Source organism: Heteronotia binoei, chromosome 9 (genome assembly GCF_032191835.1).
Source record: "Heteronotia binoei isolate CCM8104 ecotype False Entrance Well chromosome 9, APGP_CSIRO_Hbin_v1, whole genome shotgun sequence".
NCBI lineage: Eukaryota > Metazoa > Chordata > Lepidosauria > Squamata > Gekkonidae > Heteronotia > Heteronotia binoei.
Genome location: NC_083231.1, coordinates 44316994 through 44339031, shown reverse-complemented (window position 1 = coordinate 44339031; position 22038 = coordinate 44316994). Strand labels below are relative to the sequence as shown.

Sequence of the window (22038 nt, the reverse complement as noted above, 5' to 3'; positions counted from 1 at the left end):
TGCCAGACAGTGTCTGCCAGGCACTATTGTACTTTATTCACATAATATAAAGAAATTGGACTAGTTACTCTATCATGAAAATGTTTCTGAATTAATATTAGCAACCTTTGGATAATCCCATAATTAGAGAAGAGGTTAGAGAAGGACCCATTCAATAGATTCTACATCCAGTAAAGCAAAGGTCATATTTTCTTTCTATACACACTTTACTCTCATCATAATAGCATGCAGCAGAATTAATATAAGGCACTTTACATTGATCTGCCCTTAAAGACAAACCAGAAACCTAAATTTCTTTGAAACATGGCAGCCTGATCACTGGGGTCTAACAGACAGGAGTACTGTTTTGAGACAGCTACAGTGTTACTGGTTTTTATGTTTAAAGGAGCCCTGGCTTGGATAGCCCAGGCTAGCCCAATCTCATCACATCTCAGAAGCCAAGCAGGATTGGCCTTGGCTAGTATTTGGAAGGAAGATCGCCAAGGAATACCAGGGTTGTGACACAGAGGCAGGCAATGGCAAACCACCTCTTGTCTTAAAAGCAAACTAGCCTACCACCTAGTGGTGCATAACACTAGAAGAGCTAGAACCTCTGGCTGCCAGGCATCTTAGGATCTCCTGACTATACTACACACAGTGTCATATGATTATGGTGGTAGTGATGGTGGTGGTGATACTTAAAGGTAATAACAGGCACCAAAACAATTGCTTTTGGCTATTCCTTTATCCAATACTGTCTGTTCTTCTGCAGCCAGAACACATGCTCTCATGGACTGATTCCATACAGAGAACATAAGAACATAAGTAAAGCCATATTGGATCAGGCCAGTGTCCCTTCCAGTCCAACACTCTGTATCACACAGTGGCCAAAAAAAAACCCCAGATGCCATCAGGAGGTCCACTAGTGGAGCCAGGACACTAGAAGCCCTCCCACTGTGCCCCCCAAGCACCAAAAATAGCAAGCATCGCTGCCTCAGACAGAGAGTTCCAACAATATGCTATGGCTAATAGCCATTGATGGACTTCTGTTCCATATGTTCATCCAATTCCCTCTTGGAGCTGTCTATGCTTGCAGCTGCTACCACCTCCTGTGGTAGTGAATTCCATGTGTTAATCACCTTTGGGGTGAAGAAGTACTTCCTTTTATCAGTTCCAACCTGACTGCTCAGCAATTTCATTGAATGTCCACAAGTTCTCGTATTGTGAGAAAGGGAGAAAAGTACTTATTTCTCTGCCTTCTATATCCCATGCATAATTTTGTAGACCTCAATCATGTCACCTCTCAATCAACATTTCTCCAAGCTAAAGAGCCCCAAGCATATTGACCTTTCTTCACAGGGAAAGTGTTACAACCCTTTAATCATTCTAGCTGCCCTTTTCTGCACTTTTTCCAATGCTATAATAGGTGCAGTGACCAGAATTGTACACAATATTCCAAATGAGGTTGCACCATCAATATGAACATATGAAGCTGCCTTATACTGATGGACTGCCTTGGTCCATCAAAGTCAGTATTGTCTTCTCAGACTGGCAGTGGCTCTCCAGGGTCTCAAGCTGAGGTTTTTCACACCTATTTGCCTGGACCCTTTTTAGGAGATGCCAGGGATTGAACCTGGGACCTTCTCCTTCCCAAGCAGATGCTCTACCACTGAGCCACCATCCCTCCCCCTATACAGGGGCATTATGATACTGGGTGATTTGTTTTCAGTGCTCTTCCTAATAATTCTCAGCATAGCATTGGTCTTTTTTATTGCAGTCACACAGTGTCTCGACATTTTCAGTGAGTTCTCTATCACAACCCCAAAATCTCTCTCTTGGTCAGTCTCCGCTTGTTCACACCCCATCAACTTGTATTTATAGCTAGGATTTTGGCCCCAATATGCATTACTTTTCACTTGGTCATGTTGAAGCTCATTTGCCAGGTTGATGCTCACTTGCCCAGCCTCAACAGATCCCTTTGGAGTGCCTCACAATCCTCTCTGTTTCTCACCACCCTAAACAATTTAGTGTCATCCACAAACTTAGCCACATCACTGCTTACTCCCAACTCCAAATCATTAATGGACAAGTTAAAAAGCATCAGACCCAGTACTGAGCCCTGCAGTACCCCACTGCTTACCACCCTCCACTGAGAAAATTGCCCATTTATACTCTCTCTGTTTCCTATTAATTACCCAGTTTTTGATTCACAAGAGAGGACTTGTCCTTTTACCCTGTGACTCCCAAGCTTGCTGAGGAGCCTTTGATGAAGAACTTTATCAAAAGCTTTCTGGAAGTCAAGGTAGACAACTTCTATTGGGTCCCCTTTGTCCACATGTTTGTTCACCCCCTCAAAGAACTCTTAACAGGTTAGTGAGACATAAGAACATAAGAGAAGCCATGTTGGATCAGGCCAATGGCCCATCCAGTCCAACACTCTGTGTCACACAGTGGCCAAAAAAATTATATATATATATACATACATACACACACACACACACACACACACACACATTGTGGCTAATAGTCACTGATGGACTTCTGCTCCATATTTTTATCTAACTCCCTCTTGAAGCTGGCTATGCTTGTAGCTGCTACCACCTCCTGTGGCAGTAAATTCCACAAGTTCTTCACCCTTTGGGTGAAAAAGTACCTCCTTTTATCCATTCTAACCCAACTGCACATCAATTTCATTGAATGCCCACGAGTTCTTGTATTATGAGAAAGGGAGAAAAGTACTTCTTTCTCTACCTTCTCCATCCCATGCATAATCTTGTAAACCTCTATCATGTCACCCCACAGTCGACGTTTCTCCAAACTTAAGAGCCCCAAGCGTTTTAATCTTTCTTCATAGGGAAAGTGTTCCAAACCTTTAATCATTCTAGTTGCCCTTTTCTGCACTTTTTCCAATGCTATAATATGATGAGGAACTTTATCAAAAGCTTTCTGGAAGTCAAGGTAAACAATATCTCTCGGGTCTCCTTTGTCCACATGTTTGTTCACCCCCTCAAAGAAATGTAACAGGTTAGTGAGGCAAGATCTTCCCTTACAGAACCCATGCTGAGTCTTCCTCAATAACTTGTGTTCATCAATGTGCCTACTCATTCTGTCCTTGATAATGGTTTTTACCAACTTTCCCAGTATTGAAGTCAGACTGACTGGCCTGTAGTTTTCCGGATCTTCTCTGGAACCCTTTTTAAAGATGGGGGTGACATTTGCTACCTTCTAGTCCTCAGGAACAGAGGCAGGTTTCAATGAAAGATTACATATTTTTGTCAGAAGATCCACAAGTTCAACTTTGAGTTCTTTCAGAACTCTTGGATGTATGCCATCGAGACCTGGTGACTTATTAGTTTTTAATTCGTCTATCAGTTGTAGGACCTCCTCTCTTGTCACCTCAATCTGACTCAGGTCTTTCAACGCCCCTTCCAAAATTAGTGGTTCTGGAGCAGGCAAACACTTCTCATCTTCCACAGTGAAGACAGAGGCAAAAAATGCATTCAGCTTCTCAGCCATTTCCCTATCCTCCTTCAGTAATCCTTTGATCCCTTGGTCATCCAAGGGCCCCACTGCCTCCCTGGCTGGTTTCCTGCTTCTAATGTATTTGAAGAAATTTTTATTGTTGGTCTTTATGTTTTTTGCAACATGCTCCTCATAGGCCCTTTTTGCCTGCCTGATCATAGTCTTGTATTTTATTTGCCACTGCCTGTGTTCCCTTTTATTAATCTCACTTGGACTGGTTTTCCACCGCTTAAAGGAGTCTTTCTTACCTTTTACAACTTCCATTACTTTGTCTGTTAACCATGCAGGCCTTCTCTGATACCTGTTTGTGCCTTTCCTAACTTGTGGTATATATTTTATCTGAGCTTCTAGGATTGTAGTTTTAAATAAGCCTCCAAGCTTCCCGAAGGGTTTTGACTGTATTTACCTTTCCTTTCAGTTTCCTCTTCACATGCCTCCTCATGTCAGGGAATCTACCCCTTTTAAAGTTAAATGTGGTTGTGCCGGTCTTTTGGGGCAACTCTCTATTTATACAAGACAAGATCTTCCCTTCAGGGGTTGTTTTGTATAAAAACAGGTGATGGAGCTCATCCAGGGATTGTTATGCAGCTGCGCCTACTATTCACTGGACAAGGTAGGGAGGAGGAGGGGGAACCCTTAGAAAGGTTCAGGAGCTGCGCGCCTGTGAGCTCCTGTTGAATCCAAGGCCTGCTTCCCTTTCAACAGAACCCATGCTGAGTCTTCCTCAATAACTTTTATTAATCAATGTGCCTACTAATTCTCTCTTTAATAATGGTTTCCACCAACTTTCCCAGTATTTAAGTCAGACTGACTGGCCTGTAATTTCCCAGAACCCCTATGGAACCCTTTTTTGGAGATGGGGGTAACGTTTGCTACCTTCCAGTCTTCAGGAACAGAAGTAGATATCAAAGAAAGATTACATATTTTTGTCAGGCAATCCACAAGTTCACCTTTGAGTTCTTCCAGAAGTCTTGGATGTATGCCATGAGTTTTTATCCATTTCATCAACTCTAATCATACACCATCCCCCCCCCCAATGATATTGTTGCCCATACCTGCAAATTTATAAACAAACTTTTTTTTCCTCACTAAAAGCTTAGCTTAAAAGAAAAATGGGCAAAAAGCTCTTTCCTGGCATGTCATTACTGGGATTATGTTTCACCTGTGTCGGGAAGGGAAGGTACACCTAGCCCAGTAGGCCTTCAAGCAGAAGAGTAAGGGGGACTTTTATATGTTGCTACTATGACTTCTTTGTGGCAAAAAGCAGGCTATACATTTCATAGAAATAAGTGATTTACAAGACGCTTCACAGGGTAAGCCACTTGTATGCAAAGTCATGGAAAAAAGACTGTATATATGGCCACAGTGAAGGATTAGCATGGTTAGGTATATGACTAGAGAGATTGCCACTGCTCCAGAGACTGACAGTCCATCCTGTCTCCCTTGGAATGGGACAAACCCTCAGACATATCTGCAACATTTCAAGAGTCTTTTGGACAGAACTTTCCATGCAATTAGAAGCAGCAGAGTGTGGCTCTCATCCAAGACGGCCATGCTCTGTAGTCTCCTCCCAGTACCTTTCTGACCAAGAAATGTGGAATTGCTCTTTGACACTGCAGACCATTCTAAGAAGGCTTCCATTTGCAGTGGGGATGGCACAGAGAAGACAGCAAGGGAAAGCTTTCTCATGTACCTTTGAGCTCTGCCTTCATCAGTAGGGCTCAATAAACACAGGAGAGATACTCTGTGCTGTTCTTCTTCCATTTACATCAACCAGCAGGAAAGTGGAAGGCAACAGTTTTCCTCCAAATTGCTAGAGCATTCCCATCCTAAACCAGAGTTTTCCAAGATTTCCTAGAGCATCCTCACACAACGTGCCTGGCACGATACATCACTTCTGGGTGACATCATTGCACCCTGCATGCTGTGAGTAAGAGAGAAAAAGTCCCCCACCAACAGCCAGAGGGGACTTGGCAACCCTATCCAAGGTACTACCACCAAATCTCCAATAATTTCCCAATCTGGAGATGCCAACTCTATGTTTGACAGAGTAGTCTCACTTTCCATTAAACCATGACAGCACAGAATCCAACATATACACACATACCCCACTTCCTTGCTCCAAAAAGCTGCAGCTCTTTTTCATCACATGCAAAATTTGTATCAGAGGAACAGACTTTATGTAATTTTTTTTAAAAGGTGTGTGTTAATTTCAATAATTATGTGCCATTTTTAATTATTTTGTCATATTTTACTTCATGAGATACCTTGAGTGGGTTTCTGGAGAGATGGCATAAACATGTTATAAGTAAATACATAAAAAAAGGCTTCCTTGCTTCAAAATCTGGAATCTAGAGCAAAGCAACAATTAATTTACAGAGCATATATGTATGCATCTGTTACTGAGAGCCATGGAAGATGCAATTATTGTTTACTAAATCCTATAAAATGAGTACCCAGTTTGCTGAGGAGAAAGTGTAGATGACTGGGGAAGGCAATGGCAAGCTACCCCATAAAAAAATTATGCCATGAAAACGTTGTGAAAGCTACGTCACCCCAGAGTCGAAAACGACTAGTGCTTGCACAGGGGACTATGTTTACCTTTTTAAATCCTACTACTATAATTCAGGCACAATTGTGGATTATTGTGAAATTTGCCTTGTGTATTGAATAGAAAACATCTAAAAAAGGCCATAAAGTCAAGAATTCTAACTTCTAGCCCTGACCTGAATAGCCCTGGCAATCCTGATCTCATCAGATCTCGGCTGCTAATCAGGGTCAACTCTGGTTAGTGCTTGAATGAGACTTTCTTGAAATACCCAGTCAAGAGGATAGACACAGGGTTTATTCAGCCACTTCTAATTATCCTCCAGGCTCCCAGTAGGGATCAGTCACCAGAGGTCAACATGACTTCCAGGTTTGCATGTGTGCATGCACAAATATACAAAACACATAGTATATAAGAATATACACACAGAGATATATTCAAATTTTTTTAAAAAGGATTCTAGCTTCTGTAACTTTTTTTGTGTTTTGTTTTGAATAATCAAGGGTTGTATCTGGAAGAATTCCACTATCTTCTCCATCAAAGCTCTTAACACAGGGGTGGCCAAACTGTGGCTTGGGAGCCACATGTGGCTCTTTCACACATATCATGTGGCTCTCAAAGCTCCCAGTGTAGACCTAAAGAAGGCATTTGTCTCTTTAAATCACTTTTCAAAGCCAAGTCAGCCCTCGGCTTGGAGAATGAATTTAGTTAAAATTGCTTTCTTTCCACCTCTTTTTTTTCTTTCCCATCTATTTTCCTTCCTTCCTTCCTTCCTTCCTTCCTTCCTTCCTTCCTTCCTTCCTTCCTTCCTTCCTTCCTTCCTTCCTTCCTGCCTGCCTGCCTGCCTGCCTGCCTCACAGCTCTCAAGCATTTGCTGTTCTTGTCTCATGGCTCTCAAACATCTGACATTTATTCTATGTGGCTCTTACATTAAGCAAGTTTGGCCAACCCTGCTCTAACAGTTTAGGACTAGATGTTTTTTTTTTTTTTTTTGGCTGAGTGATGGTACCGTCATAAAAAGGGCAAGATGCTATTTTAGTAAACATGGAAATATAAAGTGAAGAATCTTTTAACTGCTTGGTCAGGCATTATTTTTACATATTATATTAAATACTATGTCCCTTGCCTATCAAACATGTGGGGAATTTAAATGGTCCTGTAGAAAATTTGAATATTTTCAATGTAATACAGTTGGTAACACTTGTATTAAATGACCTTCCTCATTCAATGTATAAGCTTGCAGAGCTCTATAGCCCTAAAAATGTCTCATTTCTTGCTTGAGGTGGAATGAGCTCCCATATGGAAAAATATTAATCATGTTTATCATACTGGAAGCAATAACAATCTCTGCAGCAAAGTTGCATATAAGTTATGAATTTAATGCTACCTGCCTCCATTGGAATCAAACATGTTAGCTTTCAAAACTTTCAACTGAAAAGTTAAAATATATTAAAACTGGTCAACATGGTGTTACAGATGAAATTTTTCTCATAAAATAAAAAAAGAAAGAAAGCAAAGTCAGGTTTAGGAATTAAAATTGGTAGAAAGCAATTCTTGTAAAATGTCTGTATAGAGTTTTTATTAGATGTATAAAGAAAGAAGGAAGAAAAAGCAACATATGGAAAGATGCAGTTTTGACAGGACTCAGTTGCTTGCAGCAGGGCATGAGAGTTGGACAGAAAGGACGGATCACACCAGTGCAGTCCAAAATAGAGTCTATTTTTTATATTTTTTTTGCCTCCTAATCCTAATCTATGAATGTCCACAGTGGCCCGATTAGCCTAGTTATAGCCTGGTTTGATAAAATGCAGTTGTAAATCATGATTCATTCTTGTGTAAATGATTCTAGGAGGAGATCCTTGAACTTGCAGAATTTCCCTTCACCTTTGTCCTTCATTCTCAACCATATAATTGGTGGTCTGATTTCAGAGATCACAGTAATCTGGTTTTTGCTATTAAATGTTGAACTAACAAACTATGATTTATGCTTTCTTACAAATCAGGATTCCAGACAGTGGATTAATTCTGATTTGAAATCCTCTCTTGCAGGAAAGCCCAAACCTACTTTGCTGGTTTGGATGTAATGGCAAACAGTGGCTTGTCACAAAAGTGGAAATCTCAAAGTAGTTGTCCACATGCAGAAGAATAAGATTTGTAAACTCAGGACCTCTTAGACCCAAACTACACATTTTGGTTTTTAACAAACTGGGACTAGGCTTGGAGTGCCACTGCAGGGGGAGGAAGAGCTCCTGCCATTTTCCTCCCCACAAGCAGCTTTCTTGTCCTGAAACATGAGATGAACATTATTCTGTTGCTCCACATGCACAGAATACTTCACATGGAGCAGGAAAAAAACAACTGGAAAATAACTCCCCCTAGTTCTGTTTCCATGAGGAAATGTAGGTGGGGGGTAAGAGCCCTTCTTCCCCCCGTGAAAGTATTCCAAGTCCATTTGGGGTCTCCTTTATTTTGAAAAAGCCATTCTCCACAACTCCTATGTGCCTTCGGGGAACCTGAGTGGGTCCAAGGAACCCTGATCCAATTTATTACAAACCTCAGACTCATTCATACAGTGGCAAGCTGTGATATGCTATTACATCTGAAACAAACCACTTCAGGTTCCTCTGATCAGCCATTTTACATAGAGGGAACAGCCAGATGGACTAATTCCAATTCCTTATTCTGAATAAGTGTTCTGATTGGATGGACTGAGCTAAAACATTGTATGCACAGTTTCCTATCCAGCCAGAAGGTAAAGGCATTAGAGGGCTCTTGTAAAGCAAGTTGATAATTAACAATATTTTTTTTTAAAAAAAAAAATGTGTGTTTGTATCTTCTCAGTGTGACATTTACCAAAATAGTTAAGACCTCTTTTTTAAAAAACAACACAAAAGGAAATAAGCAGATTTCTTGGAACCTTAGAATATTTTTTTTCTTAATTCTTGGAGAATAACCCTTTTATGTATAATGAACTCATGTAAATTCATAGATCATATGCTGCCACTTATTTTGACATATTTTGACTGATACACAATACTCTGTGGAATGAAAGATCAGACCTGACAATTTTTCACGAGATTTGTTACTGATAATATATCTAAATTTCTTTTCCTTAATAAATCTTTCTCTCTGTCTCTCTCTCATTAGAGAAAGCCCAGAATTGATAGACAGACTCATGGTATATATGACCTGACAACAGAGAAGTTCATCAATAATCAGGCAGCCCATTTTTTTATTATTTTCTCTTTGTGTGTGACAGTTTTGGTTTTTTTAAAAAAATCTTTTTTGTCTAAATTCTGAAGTCTATTTGATTTTAAAGTAGTTCTGCAGTTTATCAAAATGAACTGTGTGTTTAAAAAATTCCTGCATAAAATAGAAATTGTCAAATCAGACCCTGAATTCCCAGTGAAGAAAGCAAAAATCCCTTCAAAGTTTAGTTGCCAAATAAAAATCAGAACTTTAACGGCACAGCCTGAATTGTCTTGAATACATTCTTTTTTGAAAAGGAAGCAAGGAAGGAAGGAAAAAGATGTAAAACATCATTATTACAGTATTTTGAGGTGAATTTTCTCTTTAGAAGAATGAACAAGAACATTCTGAGTTGTGATATTTTATTAATAAAGATTACATCTTTTGTAAGACAATTTTAGACAGATTTTATACTGTTTAAACCATCCTAAAACCCTAGATATTATCTTAATACTTTAACAATTTCTAAGCCTTTTTTTAAAAAATGTTTAAATGCTAGTGGAATACTGAATTATAAAAAGAAGTTATAACTATAATCAATATCACATTGCATCTGATATATCTGCGTTGGATCTGATATAATATAAAATTAATTCAAAATACATAATGCATAATATACAAATATGTATAATATACAAATACTATATCTGCGTTGCATCTGATATAATATACAAATAATTTCAAGAGCTGAGATATTTAATTATCCCCATAATATGAGTAGTAGGCATGCAATTTCTGCTGAAATTCTTTCAACTGTCTTCTATTTATTTCGCCATTCAGCTAGTTTTCCTTTCCAGATCTAATTTGTAGGACAGTCTTCTGTCTTCTGTAGCATTGTAAATGTTACTCTGAAAGCTGTCAACATCTGTTGCTGTTGGGAATTTTTTTTTTTAATATTTTAGATCTCTGCATGTATATATTTCAAATATTTTTCTATTTTGGTACAGGTCCACCACATATGGTAGAAGGTGCCTTCTGCTTGCATACCAGTTCTGCATTTAGCATTTGGCTCCCTTCTGTGTGGGGCTTCTCACAGCAGCCCTTTTCTATGGATTCTGTATTGGCATCTCTGTAGTGGGGCTATGTATTTTTTTTTTAAATTTTCAAAACAAATTTATTACAAATAGCCATATGACACAGACAATACAAAATAAAGAATAGTAAATAATAACATAACAATCAACAAATAACATAAGTAGCATAAACAACAAACACAAACACCATCCCACCTATTAACAATCACACTACAAACTCCTCAATCATACAAGGAGCGTTCGGGGTCCATCAATTAACAATCTCTATTACTCCAATTCTAAACCTTTACCTTTCACCCAAAGATAAACTGGATTCCATGTCTCGTTGCATTTCTGCATATTACCCTCTTGTAATCTTGTGGTCAATGTATCCATCTCTGCGGCTTCCAATAATTTTGCAATAAATTCCTCCCTATTTGGTATTTTGGGTGTCTTCCAATATTTAGCATAAAGAATTCTTGCTATGGTGACAATATACAGTAATACTTTATTGGTAGGTTTAGGAAGATTATTTCTACAAACACCTAAAAGATACAATTCTGGAGTATGCGGTAGATTTATTTTAAGGATTTTTTGAATCCATGTACTAATCAAAGCCCAATATTTTTTGGCATGATCACATTGCCACCATATGTGATACATGGATCCTTTGCGCAGTATGAGGGAGGCAGCTAGGGCTTGACCGTCTGCGTGGGGACACCCTCCATAGGTTCTCCACCACATCAGCCATCAGTGTCACGGTGTGACTACCTGAGAAATGGGACAGGGGTCAGATGCTGGCATGAGCAGCCAGTCATGGACGCCCTATGCCCTTCGCTCATTGTCAAACCTTGAGGGGACTCAGGCCTCTCATCATCTGTGGACAGAGGTCACTCACTGTGGCATCCATAATCTCCCCACTCGATGTGTTTTCCCCCTGATTTGGTGCCTCCTGACAGCAGTCCAGATGTCCTGGGGGCGACGGGGGGCGTTGGACCTGCTGGCCTCCCGTCACGCAGGTGCTGAACATCCAGCTCCAGTCCTTGTCTGTCTCGTTAGAGCGCCCTCCCGCCTCCGAGTCCACAGTGGAGCTCGTGGCAGCCCACGATGATCCCTGGGAGTCACCTGGGGGGGCAAAGGGTGTTGCCATCAGAATCTGGCAGTCCCACGGTGGCAAGGACGGGGGGGAGATGCCAACATACTCTGAATCATCTTAATGCCGTGGCCAGCTACAGCCACCGGGCAGATGAGGGGTCCCATGATTGCCTCAAAGCTGGTCAGGGCCTGGGCCACCACCTCCTCATAGGTCGAGCTTTCAGTGATGAGACGCCAGACTCACTTCTTGGCAGGGCTGAATGAGTCATTCCAATGCTTCAGAGTGGACTGTTCTGTGTGCAAGATCTGGCTCACAGCGGACACTTGCTCCACTGCCATATGCCAGAAACCCTGCCAACAGGAGTTCGCCCCACTGGTTCTTGAGCCAGCGAGATCCACCGCGGCATTCTCGGCCACCAAGTCAAAGAGGAGCGCCTTCTCTGCCTTAGTCAGTCAATGCCAATTTGTCTGCCACCATTCCTCCCATGGGCAGTGGAATGCGGGGGCTGCTGACAGCAGCTGGCTGGTAGTGGCAAACCATGGGGGCCTGTGGTGGGTGGTGCCCCCTCATCCCGCCGCCAGAGTCCCCCCGGGTGCAGCCATTGCACATCCTCCCCACTCTATGTGTGGGTTCTGCTGTGGCAGCGGAGACGCCATCGGACATGCAGATACCGGGAGCACCTGAGCACTTTGCGTCTTGAGGATGCCACCTGTCTGGACCGCTTTCGTCTGGACCGCGCTGCTATCCAGGACTTGTGTGAGCACCTCAGGGTGAGCCTCTGCATCCAGGTGACTGGCCCCCACCCCATCCCCATCCTGCAGCGAATCCTTATCTCCCTGTGCTTCCTGGGGACCGGCTCCTTCCAGGGTGTGGTGGCCGAGGTCCTGGAGGTCTCCCAGTCATCGGCCAGCCGCTGCCTCCACTCCTTCCTAGACGCCATGCTTCAGTGCCTCCAACAGCATGTGCAGTTCCCGACAGGCGAGGAGGAGCTGCGGACTGCCAGAGCTGGCTTCGTGGTGGTCACGGGGTTCCCCAATGTCATGGGGGCTGTGGACTGCACATATGTCACCCTGGTGGCCCCGCGGGAGGATCCCATGATGTACCAGAACAGGCACCACTTCTACAGCCTCAACGTCCAGGCATTCTGTGACTACCAGGGACTCTTCACAGATCTGGTGGCAAAGTTCCTAGGGAGTGTACATGACACCCAGATCTTCAGGTCCTCGGGCCTCAATCGCCTCCTGGCAGCCTGGTCGAATGGGCAGGGGTAGTTGCTAGATAAGGCCACCAGGTGGTGGCATGGGGTGCCCCTCCCATCCCCTGTTCTCACCTTCCTGTCTTCCACAGGTGACCGAGGGTACCCATTGCTGCCCTACCTGCTGATGCCGTACCAGGAGGACGCGCCCAAGGACCGGGCCACATACAACCAGGCTCACAGGGCCACTCGCATGGTTATCAAGCGTGCCTTTGGGCAGCTGAAGATGAGTTTCCGCTGCCTGCACCACACAGGTGGCCGATGCAGCATGCAGCCCCTCTTGTGGCTAAGCTGGTCACTGTGTGCGTCATGCTATACAATATCACCACCCGTCAATGCCTGCCGGCCCCCCAGGACCTTCCCCTCCCAGACCTCGGGTCACCAATGTGGGAGAATAAGGAGGTGGGGGCACGGGCTGCCGCCCAGCAGGACTTTGGGGGGCACTTGCATTGGGAGCATGTGCGAGCTCACATATGGGCCACTCGGCCATGGGCAGGGAACCCAGGGATGAGAGCATGCTGTGAGTGCGGCCGCTCACATGCCCGGGGCCACCAGGGGGCACTGCGCGCTCCCATGTATGCTGATGCCTCTTGGGCACTTCATTTTATTATTAAACCAGAATTGTCGGGACCACTCTCGGGATGCCTTCAAAATTCATGCACTTGTTGGAAAAGGCATGGGAAAGACGACAAAATGGCAGGCAGAACTGAAGTCCTGGGGGGAGACACAAAAAAGAATGACAAGGTAGAAAAACTTAGGGAGGGGACCCAGGGACCACTGTGCAATGCCGGGCGTGCCTTGGCAGGGTTCCCGCAGGCATTCTGTGAGGTGTGAGTGGCCACAGACTCAACTCCCAGCTAAAGCTATCCCTCATCAAACAGCAGCCAATGGCAGCGATAGCCGTCACAAGCACCTCCCCATGTGCTCCCTGGGCTGAGCAGGCACACCTTTAAGTCCACAGGTTTATCTCATTTGCATATCCAGAAGCCCCTGCGGCGGCCCGCACCGCCCCCTGCTTGTGGCCGCTGCCTAACCCCACAGAGCCCTCTCCGAAGAGGGCTGAGAGGAGCCAATCATGCTGACACTCTCAGCCAGGATCAACCCCGCCCCCAGCATGTAGCAGCTGTAAGCCACCTCAGAACACAGCGGAGGCTGCTTGGCTTAGCGAGCTACTCCCCCACCTCATACTGCTGGGCCTGGGGGTTCGAGGCCACCCTGTGGCAGGACTGCTCACATGGCCAGCTTCCCTCTTTATTGAGCCTGCCATCAAGCTGCCATTATTTTGGTCGGCCAAGTCAACTCCCTGAGCCGCCCCCCCTTTTCTGTGGGTACCCACCCCGAACTCAGCCCCCCTATCAGCTCCATCACAGACTCAGGCGGCGTGGACACATGGTGCAGCCCCAGACAAGTGTCTGCCTCATCGCCTATTAGCCCCCACCCCTCATTACTATCGCCCACTGCATTTCTCACACAATCGCACTAACTGGGTGCCCCGAGAGCCCACCTGGCCACAGAGTCATTCCCTTGGGATGGCCATGAGCAGAGTGCATGGGGGATATAGGGGGCCAGGGTGAGGTGGGAAAATTAAAAGACACAGAAGATCAGATGGGCGTGCTGGGAGAGCAAGCTTGCGCATGGAGGTTCCTGGCTTCCGCAGTCCGAAATGCCATTGCCAGAGGATGCACCAACAGCTGCGGGGCTGATGGGACCGGCCAGTTGTGCTCTGGTGGCCGCAGAGGCTGGAGTGCAGTGCACATACCTGAAAGACAGAGAGACGGGGGAGAGCCTTGCTGGCTGTAGGCATAGGACTCCAACCCTGGGCAAGCATACGGGGAGCAGGGCGAGCATCCTGGCTGCCTCCAGTGGAGCCATCCCACACAACTCCAGCTGTCCTGCATAATGGGCCAACTGAATCGCATGCGAGCCCGCAATCACGGCAGCTGCGGGGGGGGGGGGCGGCGCGAGTGGCAGGACCTGCTCTAGATGGCGAGTCACTGGCTGAGATGCAGAAAGCCAGGAAATGTGTCGCACCCCCTTCGCCCCAGCATAAGGATGCCTGAGACATGGGGGGGGGGGCTGCCAGCAGGATAGATGGCCAGGGCGCACCCCCAAATGCACATGTACGGTGGCTGGCACCCCACCTGAAGCCACAAAAATGCTGGATGGTCTTGGGGGTTGGGGGCTGCAGGGACTCCTAGCTGGACTTACCTGTCCATATGGAGGGCTCTGGAAGTGAGACCTGTTAGGACTGGGAAGCACAAGTGGTTAAGCAGGCAGCCCAAACTTAGCTCACCTCCTCCCAAGTCCAGCAGCTGTAACTTAACTAACATCCTTCTCTATGCCGTTCCCTCCACCAAGTGCACCCCTCCTCTCGCTAAGTCCACACGGCAAGGCCCTCCGGAGCAGAGTGCCGTGCCTTGCGTCCTGCCCTCCCTGGGGAGTTGTGTGTGGCAGGAGTCGAAACCTTTGTAGGGGGGGCACTGATTGGGTGCAGGAGGGGGGCCATGCCCAGCCCGGAGCAGGAGGGGATTGGTGGGGTGATAATACAGTTCCCAAACGGGTTTGTGCGCTGCTGCGCCAGCACTGCCGGTGTGTGCTTTCTGCTTCCACTAGTTCCTATGGGGTACACCAGCATTTTGCATGGCGCAAGTTTGCACCTGGTGGAGGGGGGGCGTTCCTGCACCGAAAGCTCTCTGGGAGCCAACCAGCAGCAGCCATGCCCCTGGGTCAGCCCACTACTATGTTGAAGTGCCGCCCTGCACCTCTGCTGCGCCCCAAGTGCGGTGCGGCGGCATTCCGCCATCAGCCTGTGGTGGCAGCATGCTGTGGCAGTCGAAGAGTGGCACACGCCCCATTTCTGCCAGCGCGGAGGAGGATCTGTTGGCATAGGTCTCCATACCGCCGGCGTAGCGGTAAGTCCACTTCCACAGTGCTTTTAGCCCCCCCCCCTTCCGGATTGCACTGTTAACCACTATACCAAACTGTAATGTTTCCTTGGCTTGGAAAGTAATGTTGAATACCTGAGCTGTGTTATATTGGTGAGTCAGTTATATTGAGCTGTGTTATATTGGTGAGCTTTTATTCTCTAGGCATTTTCAACAATAAATAACAATAAGTAACAAAGATCATACTATGAAAGCCAAGAGTGAAACCAGTATAAAAGCAATTTAAGTTATGGGCTGGATGGTACCTTATGCGTTTTAGACTATTCCATTCTAAACACAAATCAGATCCTCTTTGTTGGAAGGAATGTAAGCAAAATGCTTCTTTTTACCATTGCTGGTGGAGTTGCCTGGTAATCCAACAGTTTTGGGACGATGTGTTCTGTTATTGATGATATACTTAAAGCTACTATTCAAAAAAAAAAAAAACCAGAGTTTGTTCTACTAAATGATTGCTCCAATTTTAAGTTTGCTCAGGAAAAAAGGGATCTGGCCTGTTTACTCATAATGGCCGCCAAATTATTGATTGGAAAAACACACAATGAAAAGAGAAGGCTGTGCGACGAACACCAAATTATTGATAGCTTCAAAATGGAAAAGCCCTTCTAAACCTACTCAGTTGGAGAGCCAGTTTGGTGTAGTGGTTAAGTGTGCGGACTCTTATCTGGGAGAACCGGGTTTGATTCCCCACTCCTCCACCTGCACCTGCTGGCATGGCCTTGGGTCAGCCATAGCTTTGACAGAGGTTGTCCTTGAAAGGGCAGCTGCTGTGAGAGCCCTCTCCAGCCCCACCCACCTCACAGGGTGTCTGTTGTGGGGGAGGAAGGTAAAGGAGATTGTGAGCCGCTCTGAGACTCTTCGGAGTGGAGGGCGGGATATAAATCCAATATCTTCTTCATCTTCTTCACAATGGCTTCTGAAAATTTGAAATGTACTGGTGATTGATAAATTAGCTTCTCAGATCATCCAACAAGAAGTTCCACTGTGCAAAAACGCTTTTATAGAACATTGGTTTTCTTTTTTCAAATATATTGAAAACTCTAATAAAGGATATTGTAAAGTACCTGAAAAATACAAAAAAAATATGTTTTATTGATTAGAAAGGAGAGATTTAATACTTATATTAATCATTATCTATATGTATTTATAAATAAGTATACAACCCCTAGACAGCACAGTTGTTAATGATGCTTTGTTTAACAGTTGTAATTCTTTTACTCTGTATTGATTGGTTATAGTAATTTTATGCTTATTGAATGGATTCTAAAAAAAAAAGAAAAAGAATACCATGAACAATTTACTGTGCTTTCTGATGCAAAGTTGCTTGGGTTTAAACCCAGGAAGCTCGTAGTAGCTAATTTTTCAGGTTATGATATGCGTAGATCTTAGTTCCAGCAGGCAGTGTAACTGCAAGCAGTTCATTATGTAGAAATGCTTCTTGGCTGCAGTTTGGACATAGACAATGGATGAATGCAGTATATTTGTTTATGTCAGCATAAGTTACTAAAAGTAAATCAGTCAAGAAAGATGTTCTCTTGCTATTGAATTTCTGTGTTTTGATTGAGTGACCTGTATGTAATCAATTCCATAGTCCATTACAAATAAAGAATATTCCCTCTTTGTTCATTACTTGGTTTCCGCGTTGATTCACTATTGAAATGGTGTATAACATGCTTCTAAAATGATGAACATTTAAGCATGTAATTTTGTGGTTGGCATTATATAGCTGGTGCTTAATTAAGGAGTTCATGAAATACCTTTATGTCTTTGCATTTACATTTGAACGTTCACTTGCACTTGCTGCTAGTACGAGCTTCCATCTCCAAAGGAATATTTGTGGTTGCACTTTGCATTTAATTTTCCTTTTAATGCTGGGTATTTAGTTGTATTTCTGGAGCTGCATTAGTGTCATCCTGTCCCTTTAAATACATATCCATAGGGAAGAATATCATTGTATAGAATTGCAAGTGTTGGCTTTGGCCATGAAACCTCAGCTGCCATACTCAGAGGTCAGAGCATATAGGTGCACCTCTCTGGGATCAGAAGTTATGGTATGTAGTCTTTGTATGTTATTGGAAACAACCAGTATTGCTTACAACTTAGAATGATTCATAAAGATGTGGAGATTGTTATCAACTAACAACTACTCAAAATTTTAAGGATATTTTAGATCTATTCTTATATTTAATCACACAAAATAAGTAAAGATAATGTCTGCATATTTAATGATTTTGATTATTAGTACCCTCATTTTCAGTCAATGTAGTTTCCACTGCACTTGTAGTTTCTGTGACCTCTTCTACACACCATGTTCAAACAATAAAGGTTTTATTGGAGGACTTGTAGAACTCCTTGCCCATAGTTTAATTAAAACAGAAATCTAAAGGACAAATTCACACACTGTGGCAGTTATGATTGTCTTATTAACACACAGGGCAGTAGTCAGAGCACAACAAGGCTATATTTATGACACAAAATCAGTGGTGTGAGTGGTTCTTTGACTAGGGATACTAGTTCTCCTACTTTGCACCACCCCCAGTTCTGCCTGCCTTTGTGGGTTTGGAATTGCACCCCCATACGGAATAAAAAGGCAGACAAGGTAGTTGGGAAAACAGGCCACTTTATTAATATATAACACAACATGGCAAGGTAAATTGAAATAGGATGAGCCCTGGGGTCACAGCCTGACCCCGCCAAGTCCTACAAAGGGTGAGTCACCCTACCCCCGGTCCCAGCCATACAACTGTGGCTAGAACCGGGCCAGCAGACCAAACATGCCCTCCTCTTACTCCCGCCCTGATCACCAGAAGGGGCGACCAAGGGAAGGCATGAAACCCGATTCATATTTCAGGACATTGAGCCATAAAGCCTATCTGTCTTACCTACGGATCGCATGCACAACACAGGTGCCTAGGCCTGGGTGCTCACCGGCAAGGTCTGAACCCCTTGCTAATTCCGCCAAGTGACCAAATTAGCTAGCTACCTAACAGCCACACCACTGCTGGCAGTACAAGGTAGGCGAAAAACACACCACCAACGGCCAATCAGGTGATAGTGAAAAAATTCCTACCTGGCCGCTAAAAACAGCGACCGGTGTAATCCTGTACTACTGCAGGGTGGATGGGCGGGCCGACAATTCCCCGCGACTGCGTGGGGAGAGGTGGGGCCAAGGCTTCTTATAGCCTTGGCCCCCACCCGCACCAAATCCCCAGAGTGCCCGGGAAAAGCAGCCCTTTCATCCTGCCGGGGCTGCAAACAACGGCCCCGCAGCGCGCAGCCGCTTTGCGACGCAGCAAGAGCGGGGCCGAATAATTGCCGCACTCTTCCATTTTGTATCTTTTAACATATCTTAATATCAGTTTTGTTGTGTGCAAAAGTCTCTTCTTTATGACAGAGAAGAGTACCAAAATGAACAACTGAGTATGGTAGAGGATTATTTACAGGCCTAAGTAACAAAACAGAGACACCAATGATCATAGCTAAAAGATGAGTGAAGACTCATGGGCAGCTCTGAATTACTGATGTAAGTATATTTCTGATGAAGGACAGGCAACTCTTAAGTTTCAAAACCAGGGTACATCTATTGTACAAGGTGCTGAAGAACTAGGATAATCTGAAATGAAAAATTTGTTTACTACGTATACACCTTTTACTTTCTGTATTATGTAGTGCTAGGATTAAGGACTGTTGAAAAATAAAATGGGCCATACAAAGAGACTTTGGGCGAGTGCCCCTCCACCCTTGCTGTCTTTCCATCCACCCACCCAAGTCAAGGCATTCACTATCCCCACCCTTGGTTTTTTTCCCCCCACTCCACAACTTCCCATCCTCACGCTCCATCTGAATACCACCTATTCCCCAAACCACCTCTTTATCTCATCTATCCCTACACCCTTGGCACATCACTACACCTTGATCTGTGACATTCAGTCACCTACACCCTTGCTGTCTTCCCACCCACCCCACAGCTGAAACAGATGCTGACCGCCCCCCCACACACAAACACATTTGTGTGTGTCCCAGTGTCTGTGGGGGATGAAAGCCCTGAAAGAGACTCAGGATAGAGATAAGGAAGAATAATTATGGTGTGGGGGGCATTACAACAGTCACACAGATGCTGAAGCTCGGCATTCCTTTGGTTTGCAGTGTATTTTTGCTGATTTTTTCTGTCTTATTCTGCCTTGTGGCATTTAACATCAGCATGAACTTGTGGCATTATCTGGGGTGTTTTGCCTGGCCTGGTTGTGTTATGGTATACCATAGAGTATGTAGCTCAAGGTGGCTGTTTTCTGTAGAAGAGGTTATCGAACTTCAGCTTTCCATCTCCTCCCCCTCCCTGCTAGCTCTACTTAGGAAAAGGACAGTTTCTCCAGGGGAAGTGATCTCTACCATCTGGATATTAGTTGTAATTCTGAATGATCTCCAACCCTCACCTGGAGATTGGCAACAATGGCTCCCAGATGAAATTGTTCATTTGAAATCTACGGCATTGTACCTATATGAGGTCCCACCTCTCCTCAAACCCCACCCTCTCCAGGCTCCACCCTTCAAATCTGCAGCATTTTCCAACCTGGAATTGGAAAACCTAACTCCTTAGCCAACCATCCTGGGGTGAGGCTGAGAGGAGGAGGGAGAGAGGAAGTGGCAAGAAAGAGGCAAAAATACAGTAAAGGTGGGACAGCCATGCCCCCTGAGGAAACGCTTCCAGTGGTGCCAGGCCTTTTCGCTTAGTCACATTACGGTGGCAGCTCCCTGGCTATTTTGGCAGCCTTTGGAGGCTATGTGTGCTGGGAGGCAGTCTTTTTGGGTTGCTGATAGGGCAGTAGAGTTACATTGCAGGCGGCAGCATGATGCCTTTTGTGAGGCCACAGTAGAGTGGCAGGCCTTTCTGAGCCAGTTGATAGAGAAGACACTGAGAAGCATTGGAGATGTGTCTATCTCTGAGATAAGACTGTTTTGGTGGTTTGTTCAACATTCCTGGCTCTGCAGCAGGTGGTGCAGGGGAGTCAGCCAATGGGAGGCCAGAACCAGTGACAGGCAGTTCATTATCCAATAATTCATGCAGAAAAGTTCCAACCAATGAGGGTGCTTGATTTTGCCACCACCACAATGGAATTTTGTATAAAGAATTCACTTACAATAAATAAATTAAAATTTTAGTCCTAATAGAAAGTCAGCCCTGACCTGGATAGTGCAGGCTAGCCTGGTCTCATCAGTTATTGGAAACTGAGTAGGGTCAGCCCTGGCTAGTATTTGGATGAGAGACCTCTGAGGAATACCAAGGTCATGATGCAGAGGCAAGCAAAGGCAAACCCTTTCTGAATGCCTCTTGCCCAGCAGGGTCTCCATAAGCCAGTTGCGATTTGATGACAATTAAAAAAAAATCATCTGAATTCAAGCTGGGTCATATTTCCAGGACACCCAGGGCTACCTCAGACAAAATACCTTTGGAAAATAATATTAATAATATTCATTAGTGGTATTTAATGTTATGGTTCATTGTATACAAACTTATAGGCAGTTTAACTGGAGAAAATAATTGAGAGATGAGTATGGTCTTATTCTTACATTCTTATAGTGATTTTTTTTTGTCCCCAGCTGTAAGCACAAGGTATACTTGGAGAAGCTTTCGAATACTAGTATAATTATCCCATTCCATAATGAAGGTTGGACTTCACTTTTGCGAACCATACACAGCATTATTAACAGGACTCCAGATATCCTGATAGCGGAAATAATCCTCGTGGACGACTTCAGTGACAGAGGTAAGGCATGCAGGATTAATACCTTCACCTGTTGCAGTCTGCTCTTCTAATACAAATGATAACAATGATTTTCTTCCCATGGAAGAAAGATCTCTTTTGTTGTGATTGCTTGCAAACTGTATGTTCAGTTAGGAATTCATGGTTAGATTGTTCTGTTTGTTTTCATCCAAGGTATGATGCATTTTGTACCAAAGTCATAAGAACTTTTGCCATCTCTTATTGTCCTTTTCCTAAAATAGCACAGGCTGCTTTGGTGTACTGGATCTGCCTTTTTACAGACAACTAATACTGGAAACATTTGGATTTTTGGGGGGGGAAGGGGCTGGGTTTTATTTTCCCGAGTAAAAACCTATTAACTTTGACCTTTGGAGAAGGTGTTTATCAGCATTCCTACTTTGTATTTTATTACATGAGACAGTCTGATTTAACCTTAGTGTCAGAATCTACATTAGAGTGGCCATATTATTATAATTTCTTCTCTTTGAAGTTTGATGAGCAAACTTTAATGTCATATATATAATTGTTCTAGATCATAGGGCACAGCCCAGGCTTTCTGGAATGTCTAGATCCATTTTTGAAGCTGAACTTTGTCCTTTCTAGGTCAATCACAGAGATGTTTATTCAGAAATAAGCAGCACTGAGTTCAATGGAATTTCTGATTTAAGAATG

The 22038-nt window shown here is 44.2% G+C and overlaps 1 protein-coding gene across 2 annotated transcripts in view; it reads left to right on the top strand.

Annotated features, from left to right (window-relative positions):
* The window catches only part of GALNTL6 (polypeptide N-acetylgalactosaminyltransferase like 6), an 816075-nt gene that overhangs the window by 403144 nt on the left and 390893 nt on the right, over nucleotides 1-22038 (top strand). For both annotated transcript variants that reach the window (XM_060246534.1, XM_060246536.1), the window contains one exon: nucleotides 21203-21369. In XM_060246534.1, coding sequence (XP_060102517.1) covers nucleotides 21203-21369 — 167 coding nt within the window. The remainder of the gene's footprint in view (nucleotides 1-21202; nucleotides 21370-22038) is intronic.